Source organism: Gopherus evgoodei, chromosome 6, assembly GCF_007399415.2.
Source record: "Gopherus evgoodei ecotype Sinaloan lineage chromosome 6, rGopEvg1_v1.p, whole genome shotgun sequence".
NCBI lineage: Eukaryota > Metazoa > Chordata > Testudines > Testudinidae > Gopherus > Gopherus evgoodei.
In genome coordinates this window covers 69030133-69049799 of record NC_044327.1, presented here as the reverse complement: position 1 = coordinate 69049799, position 19667 = coordinate 69030133, and the positions used below count along the sequence as shown (strand labels likewise).

General features: G+C 42.3%; 1 protein-coding gene across 2 annotated transcripts in view; it reads right to left on the bottom strand.

Moving 5' to 3' along the window:
• Positions 1 to 6706: 6706 nt before the first annotated feature.
• Positions 6707 to 19667, bottom strand: part of EFNA5 (ephrin A5) — a 313248-nt gene continuing 300287 nt past the window's right edge. For both annotated transcript variants that reach the window (XM_030567537.1, XM_030567538.1), the window contains one exon: positions 6707 to 11111. In XM_030567537.1, the coding sequence (XP_030423397.1) occupies positions 10990 to 11111 (122 nt within the window). In that variant the 3' untranslated portion in view covers positions 6707 to 10989. The remainder of the gene's footprint in view (positions 11112 to 19667) is intronic.

Sequence of the window (19667 nt, the reverse complement as noted above, 5' to 3'; positions counted from 1 at the left end):
GTACCCAAAGTAAACTTCCTTCTGGAGGATGGGGAAGCAGTGACTTAAGCTCTGTGTTTCTTTATTTTAGTCCTGGGCTCCAAATCAAAAGTCTCTCTTTTTTTTATTGCCCTGACTGGCCACCTGTATAAATTAAAAATCTCTTTTTTAAGAATGTACCCCGCTGTGTCCTTTTTCACTTCACTTCATGTTCACCCTTTTGTTTTACATTTTCTTCCCTGTTTTTGGGGGAGGAGGTGGGAAATGGTCTCACAGTATAACAACCTCTCCCTCAGTCTTTTTGCCTTGCCTGCATTGTGTCCACATGCCCCTCCACTCTGTTATAAAAAGTTCTTAACCCCAGTAATCTCATTCCAACACTACCTACAGCTCTTCTAGAGCTCTGGTAGAGAGACTGCTCTCAGCGTCAGGGGCACAATTTCAGGCCCACTCTTCATCACACATCTAATGAGCTATGTCAGGCAGACTCATAATGAAGAGCAGAACTGAATGTCAGCTTTGAGGGAGATTTGACCAAAGGTGAAAATTCAAGCAAACAGTTTGTCATATTTCCAAGCAGAAGATTTGTGAACTGGATTGTCAACGACTAATAAATTGAGAAATAATGGTCCCAGGTCATCCCTGGTGTACCTCCACTGTCTACAAGAGAATTAACCAGGGATGAATTTGGCCTACCATAGCTCAGTAGGCTTATGAATTGTTTAAATACACTTTAAAAAGTGAGTATTTTTGGTGTTTTACTTTAAGTTCCTTAATGTAAAATCCATGTTGCCTACCTGCTTCCACATAATCAGGCCAGCATGACAGGCAGGATCGATACACAATCCTGATTCTAAAATGTGTCCTGAAAATAAAAGGTTTCGTTTTTCCCCACAGCATATCATTAATGTGTCCTTGTAGCAGCTCCTGATGATTCTAGAGAACTCAGCCCTTTGGCAGCTGAGGCTACAAATAGGCACAGTGAGTGTTGGAGTCTTCAGGAGTATGTCTACACTGCATTTGGAAGCGAGCCTCCCAGCTTGGGTTGGCTGACTTGTACTAGCAAAACTTGAGCTAGTGCATTAAAAATGGCAGTGTGGATATTGCTTTTGACATTGTGGCTCAGACTGGCTCTCAGGCTCTGATGCCGGGAGGGGTGGCTTGAGAGCTCAGGCTCCAATCCAAGCTGCAATGTCTATGCAGCTATTTTTGTGTACTAGTTTGAGCCCCACTAGTAAAAGTCTGTCGACCCAGGCTCATTCCCAGCTGCAGCATAGACATACCCTACCCTTTTCCTCATGATAAACTACAAGGCGATTTTACACAAGACTGCTTTTATATGGGTTGTTGAACTAAGAAGGGGAACATGACCCCCCCAAGAAAAAGTCTAACAATCCTCTACTTATGTGCTCCTCCTTTAACATATGTTTGAGAGCATCCTTCCTCTCTGTCACCATATGACAATTGTTCTGCCTTGACTTTAGTTATGTGCTCCAGTACACTGCACCCTTAGCCGCTTGTAAACACTTTTCAGTTAGTTGCTCCTAGAAAGACTGAAAAAATAGCAGCCTCAACCTGTATTCAAGATGTAAATGTCACCCTGAGAATATCTAGGATAAATGTGTTCAAAAGTTGAATGTTAATTTGTTGTTGAAAACCTTGAACTTCCTCAAATGAAGCATGCAGGAGCTGATGACTATAGCATAAAGAACAGATAAAGTGCCTGCTTTCTTTGAAGCTATTTAAAAATCCGTGTCCCCCTTCTTAGTATTTTTTGGTTTGGGTTGGAGAGGAAGGGGGAGGGCCGAGAAGCTGAATAGCCCCTGCTGCTCTCCGTGGGGTCTCCACATGAAGAGGTTCTTGTGTTAACCACTTCACTGGTTTGTACTGATCTTATCTGTTCTTGTTAAAAATCTTTATTATTCATGGATGCAAAAATCACATCATTAAACCATCATAAATATTCATAACACTTTGCTACTGTGTGCATTTCATTCAGCCACTTGGCAAAACTTCTCTAGAGCACAAGAGTTTGGAGGAAAGCTGCCTAATGAGACCAGCGCACAGGAAATGCGTTCAGGTTTTCCTTTTTACCTGAAAACAAATGCAGAATAAATATGTTTTGTTTTTTTTACATAATTAACCAAAAAAAACTCCACCACAGACCACATTCACTGGTGATGAAGATTCATGCCCTCATTTGCTCACTTACTTTTTTCCAGCATGTTATAGAGAAGCGATAACACAAAATACTTTGCACTACAAGGGTATTACGAGGACCAGGAAGCTACAAGAGTAAGGGACTCAACTCCAATGCTACAAAGCCAGCTCGACATCACTGCATTGGTTTACAGGGGACTGCTTCTCATTTGATGTATAATTATTGACATCATGATTCAGGATCAGAAAACCCCATTTTAAAGTAGAGCAGCCATCCTGTTCCTTTGTAGTGTTCTTGGATGGCATTTTTAGCAGTTGTCTGACTTCTTTAAGTCAGTTTATCTATGCTCTGCATTCCTGCCTCAGCACTACGGTATTTTTAATGGCACAAAAAGGATTAAACCTACTACAATGTTTGCTGCTTAGAGTGCTCAGCGGCCAGGGGGCAGCTGTGCATTCCCTCACACTTCATAAGGCTCTGATCCTGCAAAAATACTGAGTACACACCCAATGCCCTCAGCTCCAGGTGCAGCCCAAAAGATATTGAGAGTTAACAGCTGAGTGGTTCAGATTTTGCAGAAGGTGATCTTTTAAGCATGATGCATAGCTAGAATATATCATTCTAAACTGTATCTTCCCCCACACAAATCCCTGATAAAACCTAGTGTGCCAATATAATTCACAAGAAATGAATTGTCCTTTTGTAAAAAGGGGTGGAGTGAATGAAATGGCATATCTTTGAGTAACCAGTGCTTATGGTATTCCCATGGCTTATTGTTTGCAAGACGCTCCCTGTGCATTGTTTCACATTAGGCTGTTAGCTCCAGTGGTAAGTCATGGCTCTTCATTTGACCTCTAAAGCACCTGGCATATTTTGGGCTCTTGTATAATAACTCAAATTTCTAAATGCATTGAGTGGGATTTTTCAAAATTGCTCAGGGTTGGCCTAAATCTGCTCTCAGTGACACAAATTATAAAACATCTTGTGACTTCATAGAGTTAGGCCAATGATGAGCAATTTCAGAAATCCCAGCCTCGTGTCTTTCTGTTATGCATCCTCGCAATTAGAGGACTTTTTTGCAAGGATAAACTTGAAAGAGAATGTTTGTAACCAAAAGTAATTGCCTTTGTTTGAAGTCTATCCCACCTTGCTCTTACTGAAGACATTCCTGATTGAATGAAATCTGGCTCATAATAGCCCCTTGGAAAAGTGGAAGGATTAGGATACACGTAATGGTCCATGATGCACATCAATTCAAATTTCCCTTAGGCTTTCACATCAGGCCCAGGCCTGATCCTGCTGACCATCCTCAGACAAAGCATAGCAGCCAACAGCTACCACTACTTTTATTTCCAGTCACTATTAACATGAATGGGAACAGCTCGACAATTTCACTTCAGGCTTGCTAAACAGGATAAAATATATTTTAATCACATATTCTTCTTCCATTTGATTTTTGGTCATTTTTCTACTGAGCCTTTTCTTTGCTATGGGTAACATGAAAGAGCAGAGATAAAGAAGCCCTTTAACTGTTTCGACTAGAAGGCAGGTTATTAGCTGATCCCTCTGTGGAACTTTTAGTTAAGATACTGCAAGTTTCAGTACATGAAAACAAAGACACTACTGGTTCTCAACAGTAGGAGTAACAGAGGGATGCTTATATCTACAGTATGCTATTGATTTCTTTGACCTTTCCTTTTACAGATACTGTACAGACAAAAACTGAAGTTTTGCCCACAGTACTTTTATCTCTGGTGGGAGAAATGTGTTTCAATGTTAAAATCAGAACAAGTAAAGACAAATACAAGTCACTGAGGGGGCACATGCGCTCCACAAGACAGAACTTAGAGCAGATAGAGTAAACTTTGAACATGAGAATTGAAAGGTAGAAAGAATGCTCTTAAGATTAGATTCCTTTAGTAAATTATAAAATGTATGAGTTTGTAGGAACTACTCTGGCTACCTTATCTTAAATACTATGTACAGTCTAGCCATCCCTAGCAAAACATGGAAGCATTCCATTTCTTTCCCCCAGTGTATGTGTCTAGTTTGTTTCTTGCTCTTCCTTAGTTTTCTTGTCAGGATTGACAAGCATCCTTGTGTAACCAAGTGACAGCAGCACTTCCCAGAGTAATCATCACAGGAAAATCCGGATATTTCGAAGTCTGTTATTGACTGTACAAATCACCCCCAGTCTGAATTCTTCTCAATTAACCACGACTGACAGTGTCAGTGAGGCTAGTGTTTTACCTGAAAAAAAAATCTATTTCTGCCTTTTATATTTCTGCAATATTGCTGTGCTTTGGCTATATTAAACCATTTGATTTGGATTTTAAGTACCATACTGGCATTCTTTCATCTAGGAGACACTTCGTTTGGTTTTTGTAGGTCCCTAGCTAATCTAGAATAGTATTTTAATCATAGTATTACTATAGCGTGGCCTTATTCTCTCTGGAAGGCCAAAATCATTTAAAAAACAAACCTACATGATGAGCCCTCTAGAACAGGAACAGTGTTCTTTTTACATGGTTGTAAACACCTGGTGTAACAGGAGCCTTATTCCAGACTGTGGCTGCTAAGTGCCACTGTAATATAATGTTTATTAGGAACTATGTTTAAACCAAGTTTCCTAACAAAAGCAAAATATAATGAAAATGAGACTAAGAAAAACAGGGGACAATTTACTTTACACAAATTCTGCAAAAAAAAACTCCCAACCACCCTATTTGGTTGCCGTGTATCTAAGTGAAACAAAATAACCCATGTTTTGTATAATGTACAGCAAACTGCACCACCAGTTTGCTGTATCAGAGTGATGTGAGGCGTGTCAAAATATTCTCAGTAATACCCACACTGGTATTCTGGGAATAAAATTATTCTTGGGGAAAATAATGCAGAGACATCCCGTGTAAAGAAGGGCCCTACAAATGAAATCAAAGGCCATTCTCAGCAAATGCAGAGTGATTTCTGAGCCAAGAATATTAGCTGTGTCAGACATGGCTATTATGTTAAGACATACTGAATATATGTCACTTAAAATCCTGCCCTGGTTGCAAGATCACACTTCCAAGGGCAAACATCCAGTGCACCAGTTCTTTGGACTAAGCACTCGCATACACCGCTCTTCTCACGAAGCTGTCATTCCTCATTTGTAAAAGATGTTACAGTACATTGCAAATTAGTACTTGCTGCCTTGTCAACTAATTGCATGTAATAAAAAGCTTTCAATGAGTTTCATGCTAACATGGTGTAATTAAAGCTGAGTTTTGAAATGCATAGTGTGTATATTAGACGTTTCAGTATATATCTCCCACCTCCCACATGACCTAATTTCTCAGGTTAAGCTGCTGTACCTATCATGTGGTCCCAGAATAGGTACCATGAAAATCAGTTTCAGAGCAGAGTACAAATCTTAGCCAATCCAGTCTTACATATTTTTAGAGGCACTGCAAGAATGGCTGGGGGAAAAGGGGAAAGAAGCAACTCATCATTTCACTTCCCCTGCATCCCATGAGGAGGCACCACTGCTCAAACTCTCCCCACTTCCCAGGAGGCTCCCACAGTTCTGACTCCTTTTTTTTAAATAACATTTAAAAGCCGTCAATAATCCCCCCACTATCTCTTTGTAAGTCAGTGGAGCATCATGGGTAAAGGGGCGCCATGTGCAACTACCCTGTTTGTACGTCCCTTGCACCTGCTCTGATCCTCTGTAAGCAGAATACTTGGCTCAGAACTTGTGACCATCTTAGCAAGGGCCATAAAGAAGGCTATTAAAAAGGTCCAGCCTGGGGCAAAAGCAACAATATAAATAGGGCCCTACCAAATTCATGGCTGTGAAAAACATATCACAGATTGTGAAATCTGGTCTTTTGTACTATATAGATTTCATGGGGGAGACCAGTGTTTCTCGCAATGCGGGTCCTGACTCAAAAGATGGTTGGGGGGAGTTGCAAGGTTATTGTAGGGAGGTCATGATATTGCCTCCTTTACATCTGTGCTGTTTTCAGAGCTGGGTGGCCAGAGAGCAGCAGCTGTGGGCCAGGCACCCAGCTCTGAAGGCAGCATCCCACAGACAGCAGCACAGAAGGGTGGCAATACTATACCATGCCACCCTTATTTCTGTGCCACTGCCTTCGGAGTCGGGTCAGGACCCCTTCAGATACAACACCATGAAATTTCAGATTTAAATAGCTGAAACCATGAAATTTATGATTTTCAAAAACCCATGGTTGTGAAATTGACCAAAATGGACCGTGAATTTGGTAGGGCCCTAAATATTCCAGCACTTGGAGGACACAATCCTTACTCTCCCAAGTACTCTGAAAGGCTATAAACACATACACTGGGGTGAAAAATCTCATGGCTGCCAGAGTTTAGTACACCAGCCAGGATGTTGGGGGGGTACAGTTCCAGGCAGTTTGTCATTGCACACATGGTTTCCTCACATTCCATAGCCTTTCCCTATTATACTCCTTACTGCCTTCCTTTGCCCACAAATATGTAAGATGAAAGCCCCTGAAATAAAGGCATCATTCAGTGAACAAAAATGTAGCCTAAGAGAACCAATTAAAATGATGAAAATCTTTAATTTTTATTTAGGTATAATTGTACGGACACGTGTATATACAAATACAGATCTTATGGGTTTTTTTTAACATTTTCTTTTAAGTTCATATAATGTAAGCATTTCAAAAACAGCACTCAATGAATAAGTGCAAAGAAACTGCAAAGCAGGGCAGTACAAGCACAGGACCACACTGAGCTGGACTTTCATACCCAGATGCACACACAATGAGTGGCTTCAATGGGGTGTCAAGAGTAAGCATGGAAAGCGGATTTTGCAGACTCATGGGTAACCTCCAACATGCCAGCATCTATTAAACTGTACAGACAATGGCAGCAAGCCTATTGTAGGGGAGATTTGTCTCACATCCGAGAAGCTCAGGGGCGAATGCATGGGAAAAACTCAGTGATGCCAAACCAGAAACAGATCTGCTCATTCACTGCTCCAAATTAAAAGAAGGAGGGGGAGGAGAGTAAAGTGGGGCGTTGTAAAGTAAAACTGGTGAGCACAAATCTGAGTGGATGGATGAATGGAGGGGAAAAGTTAAATTATTTTCTGATTTTCTGAAATTGAAAAAACAATTGCTCCCTTGAGGCAATAGATAAAGTTCAGTTTCTAGGAAAAATCAACAGGTACAAATACAATCCCTTTCCTTCCATAAATATACAGGAAAGGAAATAATCCACGTTTGACCCTCCCAAGTCTGTTGCTTGTTGTTTTGGAATCAAGTCCATGCACATGTCACACATGATACTGGCAAGATTCCTCTGGGGGGAAAAAAACACTATCCATGAAGGGAGAGGAAGGAAAAGAGAAAACAACAAAGGATAAAGAAAACAAAGGAATAGAAGAGTTGTTCAATCCCCAAAGCCTTTTAGAAACCAACATGTTAAAAAACCCAAAACAAAATCAAAAACAACACAAAAAACCACACGCTGTAACATCAGACCTTTAAACACTGAGGACAAAACATTGATCATCAAAAGTCATGTTGTTCCAGGTCTTGACATTGTGAAGTCTTGAGATCAGGTGAACAGTTTTCACAGATGAGTCCTGTATGATGCAGTGTCATGGCCCCTTATAACTCAGTTCTCAGCCACGATTACACTTGATGCTTCAAAGCTCTGTCTTAAAATCAATGCATGTTTTTAATATCCTGAAAGTCTATTGTTCTCACTTACAAAAGACATAAGAATCAAATTAATACTTTATTATCAAACACTATATACAACAGAGGTTGCTAAATACAGAATTTAAAGAACATAGCTTTTTTTTTAAGTTTTACTTGTCTTTCCTTTGCCGTCCAAGAAAGTACAGTACAAAACAATATTCTAAACTAACACGAAATGTTACCTTGTCTATTAAAGGATACATAGTATCCACTAAACAGACTGATCCTTATTTCCCTGCTTCACGTTGCAAAGCCCTTGGCAACCAGGAGTGCAGGTCATGGGGGTAAACTATCTGGGCTGAGAGATGTTTGTTGCAGAATTAGTCCCTCAGACTTCACAGAGTGTTTGTGTGTGCCGGGGGCATGGGGGTGGGGGATGCTTAAACTTCCACCAACATCCTTCAAAGCTTCCAGAGTTTTGTAACTCAGCACAACACACACCAAAGATTCAATGGTTTACAGCTCTTGCTTACTTGATATGACTGGGATTGCCTGATGCCATCAATTATCCAAGCTGATGTCCGGTAAGCTTGCAATTCACAGTTATATTAGTCTATGTAGCGTAGTAGTCTGTCCATTAGCAGTGATAGTCTTGCTGCTATTAATTTAGTTAGCGCTGGCAACGTGGTAAAATAAAGGATTGAATTTCATTGTGGAAAACACTAGTGAAAAAAAGTTTGCTGTTGATAAGTGTGGGTTTTAAGCATGGGCATAACTTGGAGGAGATGGGGGACATTGCCCCACCCCAAAAACTGCAAGCCTTGGGCAGGCATGGAATTCCCCCCCTCCCCACGCAACCCCATTGTCCTGACTGGAGCTCTCCCTCCCCAATATAGAAGTCAAACTAAACCTATGGTTGTGAGAGTTCATTATCATTGATAGACAAATGATAGAACACAATGAAATTCACCACTTCTAAAATAAAATCAGCACTATCAATATAAGTATGACTAAGTGCAACCAATTTGAATCTCTTTAAATACGCTTACCGAGCAATATTATCTTTTCTCTGTCTATTCTAAGGTGTTTTTTATCCTTAAGCCCACCTCCCCCAAAGTTCTGTAATTCTTAGTTAAAGGATACGTTAGCATGTGCATCAACTATCCATGCTGGAGAAAGGGAAATTTACTGACTATATCGTAATGAAATGGTGATTTTTTTTCAGTGTCTAGACCGTGGTTTTTTATTGTGTGTGTTCGATATTAGTAGAAATTTCCTTGATTCTATCTCAAGGGCAGCTTCTGCATCAATATCCATACTGTATAGTATCAGGCAATCCCAGATTTTAGTTTAACATGTGTACAACTTCCTTTTCTCTTTTTTGGATCATGGACTGTTCAGAATTCTAGAAGCAGCTCTTTTTAATTTAATTTAATTTATTATCATATTCACAAAATGCAGCCCATTACCAACCCCTATTAATTTTTAAACTATCTTTTTCTGTAAAACTAATAGATAAAATCCCTTGTTTTGTTGGAATGGGTTCCATTTTTTTCACATTCAACATAATCATAATCATCAGATTTTGTTTGAAAGGCTTTGTTTTGATATTGGCCTGACACATTTCCCTGACTATATTTCAGATTTCAAAGATCATGGTACCCTCTCCAATAGAAACCCCAAGGCTTGCATTTCCTGGTGAATGACTTCTCAAGTCCTTTCTTGGTCATGCTCAGATTCCTTAAACAGGATTCCTTAAACAGATTCCCCAATTCCATCAAACAAAACAGTCCTCATATTCCTAATTGCATCAAGGGTTACCACTTTTCTCATGTTTAAATAGGACAAGCATATATACTCACTCTCAGCATAAAGTATATCTAAATAATGTATTTTCTATTCTAGTGGATTTTTAAAAAAATATTTTGTTGAAGTCTTTGGGAGCCCACCTGGTTTATCTCCTGCTGATAAACATATTTCCTCTACTGTTCAAACTGTGTTGGAAAGGGAAAAGATATAAAATCAACACTTCAATTTGTATTCCTTACTTTCAAACACTTTTCTTATCTCCCTTACCCCCCCGCCCCACCAAACAATGCTGATTGGCTGTCCTGGCTTCTTCTGGCTCTTTTTTATTCCCATGATGGTGGAACTTGCAGGGGAGACAAATCAAGAACACACTGGATATCCTGTGTTCCAAACATGTTTCCTCTGGCCACTGAAATCCTCTACTTAGAACATATCATCACCCAGAGCTGCATACAAGGCTACCAACTACTAATTCAGCCCTGGGGAAGGTCACTTTATTCACAAAAAAATGCCTCTTTGCATTTCAAGAAAAAAAAAAACTGTAGCACCATGGTGATCTGTTTTGAAAGAAAATAATCTAGTGTGCACTACCCACTTAAATAGAAATAACAGAGGCACTCGCACCCCCAGCTAAGTTTCCTAAATCTGGCCTTGCTTGCTGTGTGCTAAATTCCTAAATATTAATATTTTTTTTCTAACGACAGAGCTTCTCTTATGGAGCATAGGTTTTTACTGTCAATGATGTTTCAAGACAGTCTTACAAGAAACAGTGTCTCTTCCTTTTAGAAGCCTGTTCATTTAGAAACTCCTAGAGAAAATAGTGTTATATCTGTTCTTAATATTTCCCCTCCAGTCCTGACATGGTGACATGATGCCTTGCATGATCATCTTACAGTACTGAACGAGAAGGCATAAATATTGTATTGGAGAGTAAAACCCTCCTGGGCTTCCACTCAGGTTCCTTATCCTTCCTTATCCTGACTGCATCTGCCACTATTCTTCCGTATCCATATACAGATGACACAGAGAGCTAGTGGAGGTGACTTCTTAAAGGAGAATGAAGAGGAAAATAAGAATCACTAGTATCACTGTTATAATTTGGCATTTTCACTTTGAGTCCTTTGATTTTTGGAGGGGTCAAGGAAAGTCATGGGGAAGGTTGGGAACTGAAACTAGTTATTCCCCTCAAATTCTTGCTCATAGTTCAGGTTGAAAGGAAAAAAACAAACCCCCCTCTGCCAAAAAATTTTTTTTGACATCTGCAAAACCAATATAAAGTCCCTTTCTTTGGAGGAGCAGTTAGGTGGATCTTTGTTGTTCCAAGACCCTGATGTTTTCTGTGACAGGTTACTGGAATATACTGTGCTATAATGTCAAAAGCATCGCCAAGAGAAACAGTAAGGTTGCCAAAAGCCGGCTGGATATCCTCGGTGTCTGTGCTGCATTCTCACCGCGGGATGGCTCGGCTGACTCATGTACGGTATCATCTGTTCAAACAGAAAGCATACATTCCAATGAGGTTTTGCATCCTTAATAAGCTCTCTTTCAGCAGTGTGCTGCAAGCAGATTTCAGTACCTTCTGTGAAGTAAGGCAGTGAACCTTGTACTAGCATTGACTTTCATGAGCGTGTGATAACTCATTATGTAACAAACTTGGGGCCAAATCTTGCATTCCTTGCTTATTCCTTTTTCTGGAAAGACTCCCACTCAAGACAGTGGGAGCAAAAATGAGGGCCTTGGTGGTTTTGCCAGGGTAAGGAATGCAGTGTTGCCCCTAAAATAAAACAGTATGGTTCACAATTGCAGGAGGTCTGACTAAATTGGGGTGGGCAAAGTAAAGCCCATGGGCTGCATGTGGCCCGCCAGCCATTTTAAGCTGGCCCTCAAGCTCCCGCTGGGGAGCAGGGTCTGGAACTTACCCTGCTCCAGTGCTCTGGTGCTCCAACCCGGTCACAGGGTCAGGGGGGTGCTCCATGCAGCTCCTGGAAGCGGTGGCATGGCCCCCCTCTGGTTCCTACCTGTAGGGGAAGCCAGGGAGCTCCGTTCTGCACACTTCCCCCACCCCAAGCACTGCCCCCGCAGGTCTTATTGGCTGGGAACCACAGACAATGGGACATGTAGGGGCAGTGTCCGCGGACGGGGCAGTATGCAGAGCCACCTGGCCCAGGCTCCATGTAGGAGCTGGAGAAGGGACATGCCGCTGCTTCTGGGAGCTGCTTGAGGTAAACGTTGCCTGGAGCATGCACCCTTGAACCTCTCCCTACACCCTAATCCTCTGGCCCAGCCCTGATCCCTCTCCTGCCCTCCAAACCCCTCAATCCCAGCCTGGAGCACCCTCCTGCACCCCAAACGCCTCATCTCCAGCCCCACCCCAGAGCCTACACCCCTAGCTGGAGCCCTCTCTCCCTCGCACCTCACTCCCCCGCCCTAGCCTGGAGCCCCCTCCCGCACCCTGAACTCCTCATTTCTGACCCCACCCCAGAGCCCCCACCCCCTCACCCCAATTTTGTGAGCCTTCATGGCCCACCATACAATTTCTATTTCCGGATGTAGCCCTCAGGCCAAAAAGTTTGCCCACCCCAGGACTGGACTAGATGATCACAATGATTCCTCCTGCTCTTAGAATCTGTGAAAACTTGGGTATCTAACATTAGCCACCTAAATCCATATTTACACAGCTAAATAAGAGTGCCTGCTTTTCAAAGATGTTTCAGTGGGAGTTGCAAGTGCTTAGCACATTTGTCTAGGAATCCACTCCATGTGAAAACTTCCAGTTCAGTCAACTGGAATTTGGGTGTAATTTCTCCCCTCTCCCCCCGAAGTATGAATACAAGAAAAAATGCTAACAGGTTACAATCAATGATCTGAAAGAGAAAACATGCAAAACTTGATAATTCTTCATAAATAGTTATTTACTATCTATTGTATATAACAGATTACTCATATCTCCTGCTAAATCTAAAACTAATGTAAATCAGCCAGCATCACTGGAAAGAACTGTTGAAAAGTGCATGTATGTTAGTAATAGAACATAATGGGCAGAACATTTTTTCTCTGTTTATAAGCTTTTAAATTTCTGACAAAATTTCTTATTAACACAAAAAGACATTTTAAAGAAACTGTACACAGATCACATTAAACTATCTTTGATATCCCTGTAGTTGTGGGTAATTTTAGCATTTCCATCACACAAGTATGTATCTCAGAGGTTAAGTTATTGAACTTGGATATTTTAATTTTCATCTCTCCTAAACTGGGGATAAAAGCGTCAGTCTTGGATGTGAATTTTCTTCCAAACAAATGCATTAAATCAGTGACACTTTTTAAAAAAAATATAAAGTGGTCTAAAAAACGTACTTATAACTTGAGACATTTCTTCTGATCCATCCTAACTAACAGAGTTTCACAGGAAAATTCACAGCTACTTACAACTTAGTGTAATAAACATCTGCTGCATTTTATGCAAGATGTGTCTGCATTTCCATGGTGAGTAATTCCTACTTATACAAATTACATTGCCAGGATTGTGTACGATGTGAGCTGCACACCTCTCCTTAGTGACACTGGTGGGGGAAGTAGTGCTAAAAATGCCACTCTGTTTTGAAAGTGTACCCCTTAATGTTAGTTTAAAAGCAGCTTTAAAGAAACCCCTATTTACATTGTAATGGCCCCCAACATGCATGTGCCCAGAATATTAAAATATAAAGGAAGTACAATTTTGGGTCTACAGGTTCTTTAGACCCAATCTGAAATCACTGGACTCTGTATAGTAACTTTGACTAGCAATCTATCAAAGGTTTGACTCCAGGACAAATTGCCAATGAAACAGTCTCAAGTTTATCATGATGTGTTTTCAGTTTTGTTTCAAGGTATAGCTATGAAAAGCAGGTACTAAGCATGCAGAGTAACTGATATTCAAAGAAAAATTTTTTTTATATTATTTATGTTACATTATAATGGGACAAACAGTCTTTCATTCAAACGAAAGTCCCACTGAAGTCAATGGTAGGCATGTCGGAGTAATGACTTCAGGACTGGACTGAACTACCTACCATTTATACATGGGAAAAGCTCCCATTGACTTAAATGGGTTCTAAATCAGGCCCACAGTATCTTTCATCCAGCGTCTTTCATTTCAAAGCACCTTACAAATTACAGTATGTAACTGCAACAGATAGTTAAAGACCTTCACTAGTTCCAGATAACTGGGTCAGAAGGGCATATGGCCCAAAAACAATGTCACAATTTTTACTTCTGATTTACACACTGACATGTTTCATGCTGTTACTTTATGAATGGAAGATTTCTTAAAAGAGTTTTTCATTGAAAAAATGCTCTGAAATTTTTTTGTGTAAGAATAGCATCTTCCTAATCATCAGATCTGCTCCCAGTGTATATTCAGAGTCCCTATCTGCTCAATTTAGAGAAAAAGTTTACTCACTACTGTCAAACCAAAATTCCTGGGGGAATGAAATCAATTCTCTTCTATCTTCGATTTGGCCAATGTACATGGCAGAGGGGCATTGCTGGCACATGACATATATCATATTAGAAGATTTTTTTTTCTCCTGCTGATAGTAGCCCACCTTAACTGATTACTCTCGTTAGCTAGTATGGCAACACCCATATTTTCATGTCCTCTGTGTGTGTGTATATATCTTCCTACTGTATTTTCCACCGCATGCATTCAATGAAGTGGGGTTTAGCCCACGAAAGTTTATGCTCAAATAAATCTGTTAGTCTCTAAGGTGCCACAAGTACTCCTGTTCTTTTTGCTGATAGAGACTAACACAGCTACCACTCTGAAACCAATCCCAATAAAAACATTTAACACACTAAACGTGTGTCATTCACAGAAAACATAAGCACTTGGCTTCTGATGGCAGCACTTCTAGGATGGAGGCTCACTCAACTGATTAACAGAGCTTTAAACTAGGAATTTGGGGGAGATGGTGGGAGATGTCCAGATAATCTCCATGCTGGAATTTAACCTTGAGAGGGAAGAAAACAGAGTAAGAGTGGATACAGCCGTGGACAGAAGAATTGACATAAGGAGGAAGGGTAGTGTAGATACCGGTCTAATAGGTGATGCTGGTGGTAGAATGTCTGTGCCTAACTGGGTAAAGAATGTCAGTGAAGCCAAATGGCAAAAATTAAGATGTCTGTACACTAATGTGAGGAGCCTAGGTAACAAAATGGAGGAACTAGAGCTACTGGTGCAGGAAGTGAAACCGGATATTATAGGGATAACAGAAACATGGTGGAACAGTAGTCATGACTGGAGTACAGGTATTGAAGGCTATGTGCTGTTTAGGAAAGACAGAAATAAAGGCAAAGGTGGTGGAGTAGCATTATACATCAATGCTGAGGTTAACTGTGAAGAAATAAGAAGTGATAGAATGGACAAGACAGAGTCTGTCTGGGCAAAAATCACACTGGGAAAGAAAGCTACTAGAGCCTCCCCTGAGATGGGGTGTGCTACAGACCGCCGGGATCTGATTTGGATATGGATAGAGACCTCTTTAACGTTTTTAATGAAGTAAACACTAATGGGAATTGTGTGATCATGGGAGACTTTAACTTCCCAGATATAGACTGGAGGACAAGTGCTAGTAAGAACAATAGGGCTCAGATTTTTCTGGATGTGATAGCTGATGGATTTCTTCACCAAGTAGTTGAAGAACCAACAAGAGGGGATGCCATTTTAGATTTGGTTTTGGTGAGTAGTGAGGACCTCATAGAAGAAATGGTTGTAGGGGACAACCTTGGTTCGAGTGATCATGAGCTAATTCAGTTCAAACTAGATGGAAGGATAAACAAAAATAGAGCTGGGACTAGGGTTTTTTACTTCAAAAGGGCTAACTTTAAAGAATTAAGGAAATTAGTTAGGGAAGTGGATTGGACTGAAGAACTTGCGGATCTAAAGGCGGAGGAGGCCTGGAATTACTTTAAGTCGAAGCTGCAGAAACTATCGGAAGCCTGCATCCCAAGAAAGGGGAAAAAAAACATAGGCAGGAGTTGCAGACCAAGCTGGATGAGCAAGCATCTCAGAGAGGTGATTAAGAAAAAGCAGAAAGCCTACAAGGAGTGGAAGATGGGCGGGATTGTCATAAACAGATAGCTAAGGGTTAATGTCTCTTTCACCTGAAACACCTGACCAGAGAACCAATCAGGAAACCGGATTTTTTCAACCTTGGGTGGAGGGAAGTGTGTCTCGGAGTCTTTTGTCTGTCTGCCTGTTTCCTCTGAGCTTTGGAGAAGTAGTTCTATTTTCTAGTCTTCTGTTTCTAAGGGTAAGGACAAAGAGATCAGATAGTAAGTTCTATGGTTTCTTTTCTTTGGTATTTGCATGAATATAAGTGCTGGAATGCGTTGATTTGTATTCTTTTTGAATAAGGCTGTTTATTCAATATTCTTTTAAGCAATTGACCCTGTGTTGTATCATCTTAATACAGAGAGAACATTTGTATTTTTTCTTTCTTTTTATATAAAGTTTTCTTTTAAGACCTGTTGGAGTTTTTCTTTACTTCAGGGAAATTAAGTCTGTACTCACCAGGGAATTGGTGGGAGGAAGAAATCAAGGGGAGAGCTGTGTGTTGGATTGCTAGCCTGATTTGGCATTTCCTCTGGGTGAAGAGGAAAGTGCTTTTGTTCCAGGATTGGGAACGGAGAGGGGGAATCACTCTGCGTAGTTTCACAGAGCTTGTGTCTGGGTATCTCTCCAGGAGCATCTGGAGGGGGGAAGGGAAAAAGGATTATTTCCCTTTGTTGTGAGACTCAAGGGATTTGGGTCTTGGGTCCCCAGGGAAGGTTTTTCAGTGGGACCAGAGTGCCCCAAAACACTCTAATTTTTTGGGTGGTGGCAGCAGTACCAGGTCCAAGCTGGTAACTAAGCTTGGAGGTTTTCATGCTAACCCCCATATTTTGGACGCTAAGGTCCAGAATCTGGGAATAAGGTTATAACATGGTGTAGCAGCGGCGGGATATAGACAGAATCCAGAAGCCAGTAGGAATATTATATTTTTCTTTTCTCTGCTAAGGGCTTTTTAGCAGAGAGAAACAGTTTGGTTTTAAAAGGGAACCAGAGAGAATTTTTTTTTCTGCTCTCTCTAGCAGTTGTGGTTTGCATATTAAGCGAGAAGACTGTTAAGGGTCTTTTGTCATGCAATAGCCCTCCCATTAGCAGGCAAGTACCAGCACTTATATGCATGCAAATAAAGTGGTTTTTCTGGTTTCCCTTCATTGAACATTAGCTAGAGAGAAAAGGAAAAAAGCACTGTTGCTAGGCAGACTTCAGGAGGCAACAGAGAGCCTGCAGTTCAGAAAATAAACACCGGAGGGCACCCCAACACAAGAAAACAGGAACCATGACTTCTAAGGCAAAGATTGACGCCGAAGAACAAATCAAAGACGCTGAACACAGGCGACAGATGGAGATGAAAGAAAAGGAAGAAAGCCTCAAACTGGCAGCCTTCCAAAGAGAACAGGCAGCCCAAGAGGCAGCACACAAAAGAAAACTAGAAGAAGAAGAGGTGGCCCACCGAAGGAAGCAAGCAGAAGAAGAGTTGGCCCACAGAAGGAAGCAAGAAGAAGAAGAGGTGGCCCACCGCCGAGAAATGGAAAAGCACCAAAAAGAAATGGAAAAGCACCAAAAAGAAATGGAAAAACAACAAAAAGAGAATGAAGAGAAGGAAAAACAGAGAAAACATGAACTGGAGATGGCAAAAGCTGGGCTGCATGTGCCAGCCAACCCTAACAACCCGGCGCCAATTATTGCTCCCCAGCACAGGAAATTCCCCACCTACAAGGCAGGTGATGACACCGAGGCCTTCTTGGAAAATTTTGAAAGAGCCTGTCTTGGGTACAGCATCCCCGAAGACCAGTACATGGTAGAATTAAGGCCACACCTCAGTGGACCTTTAGCAGAGGTGGCAGCTGAAATGCCCAAGCCGCAAATGAATGACTATAAACTTTTTCAAACCAAGGCCAGATACAGGATGGGGATAACCCCAGATCATGCCCGTCGGTGCTTCAGAACCCAAAAATGGAAACCAGAGGTGTCATTTCCCAAACACGCCTACTACATTGCAAAAAACTATGAGGCCTGGTTAACAGGAAACAACATTCAAACCTTGGAAGAAGTGAACCTCCTCATACAAATGGAGCAGTTCTTGGATGGTGTTCCTGAAGACATCACACGGTACATACAAGATAGAAATCCCAAAACTATCGCTGAGGCGGGGGAGATTGGAGCCAAATGGATGGAACTGGCAGAAAGCAAAAAAGCTACTGTCAAGGGGAACGATTACCCCAGGGGGCACACAGACCATAAACCCTACAACCGAGGACAGCCAAAGACCCTCCATACCACCCAAGTAAAGCCACAGATACCCTACTCTTCAACCTCACCAGTCTCCAGTAACTCACCTCGGCCCAGTGACCCATCAGATGGAAGATGCTTTAAGTGTAATGAACTGGGACATATCAAGGCCAACTGTCCCAAGAACACCATGCGAGTGCAATTCATTACACCACCATCACCCCAAAGATCCCCAGGCCCAGATGCCTCTCAAATACCCTTGGAGCGAAGGGAAAATTTGAGAGTGGGCGGAAAGAAGGTTACTGCGTGGAGAGACACGGGGGCACAAGTGTCAGCTATCCACCAATCCTTCGTTGACCCCAAATTCATCAACCCAAAGGCCAAAGTTACCATTTACCCCTTCATGTCACAAGCTGTAGACTTGCCTACAGCTGAACTGCCTGTCCAGTACAAAGGCTGGTCAGGAATGTGGACTTTTGCAGTCTATGACAATTATCCTATCCCCATGCTACTGGGGGAAGACTTGGCCAACCAAGTGAAGCGGGCCAAGAGAGTGGGAATGGTTACCCGTAGCCAAACCAGGCAAGCTTCCAGACCCCTTCCTGTTCCTGAGCCGTCCACAGAGGCCCCGTCTGTGTTACCAGAGACCCAGACAGAGGTAGTGGACCCGGATTCCATGCCTACCACTGAAACAGCCACAGCATCTCCAGTCCCAGGCCCGGAACTGGAACAGCAACCAGCACCAGCAAGTGCAACCACATCTTCAAACTCAACGCCAGAGGGCGCCAGCGAGCCAGAACTGGCAGAAGCACACGACAGCCATACCCAAAAGGCTCAGCCAGAGCCTGAAATACCCTCAGGTGCACCAGCGGAGAGCGGTTCACCAGCAACGGAAACAACCCCATCACCTACATCGCTTCCAGAGGGACCAAGCCCAAGTCCACAGTCTGAGGAAGAACTGGTGACCCCAGCCTCAAGGGAACAGTTCCAGGCTGAGCAGGAAGCAGATGACAGCCTTCAGAAAGCGTGGGCGGCGGCACGGAGCACCCCACCGCCTCTCAGCTCTTCTAATCGATCCCGGTTTGTTATAGACCAAGGACTTTTATACAAGGAAATTCTTTCTGGTGGACACCGGGAAGAATGGCAGCCGCAAAAACAGTTGGTGGTTCCAACTAAGTACCGGGAGAAGCTCTTAAGCTTAGCCCATGATCATCCCAGTGGCCATGCTGGGGTGAACAGAACCAAGGACCGGTTGGGAAAGTCCTTCCACTGGGAGGGGATGGGCAAGGATGTTGCCAAGTATGTCCGGTCTTGTGAGGTATGCCAAAGAGTGGGTAAGCCTCAAGACCAGGTCAAGGCCCCTCTCCAGCCACTCCCCATAATTGAGGTCCCATTTCAGCGAGTAGCTGTGGATATTCTGGGCCCTTTCCCAAAAAAGACGCCCAGAGGAAAGCAGTACGTACTGACTTTAGTGGACTTTGCTACCCGATGGCCAGAAGCAGTAGCTCTAGGCAACACCAGGGCTAACACTGTGTGCCTGGCCCTAACAGACATCTTTGCCAGGGTAGGTTGGCCCTCTGACATCCTTACAGATTCAGGGTCTAATTTCCTGGCAGGGACCATGGAAAAACTGTGGGAAACTCATGGGGTGAATCACTTGGTTGCCACCCCGTACCACCATCAAACCAATGGCCTGGTGGAAAGGTTCAATGGAACTTTGGGG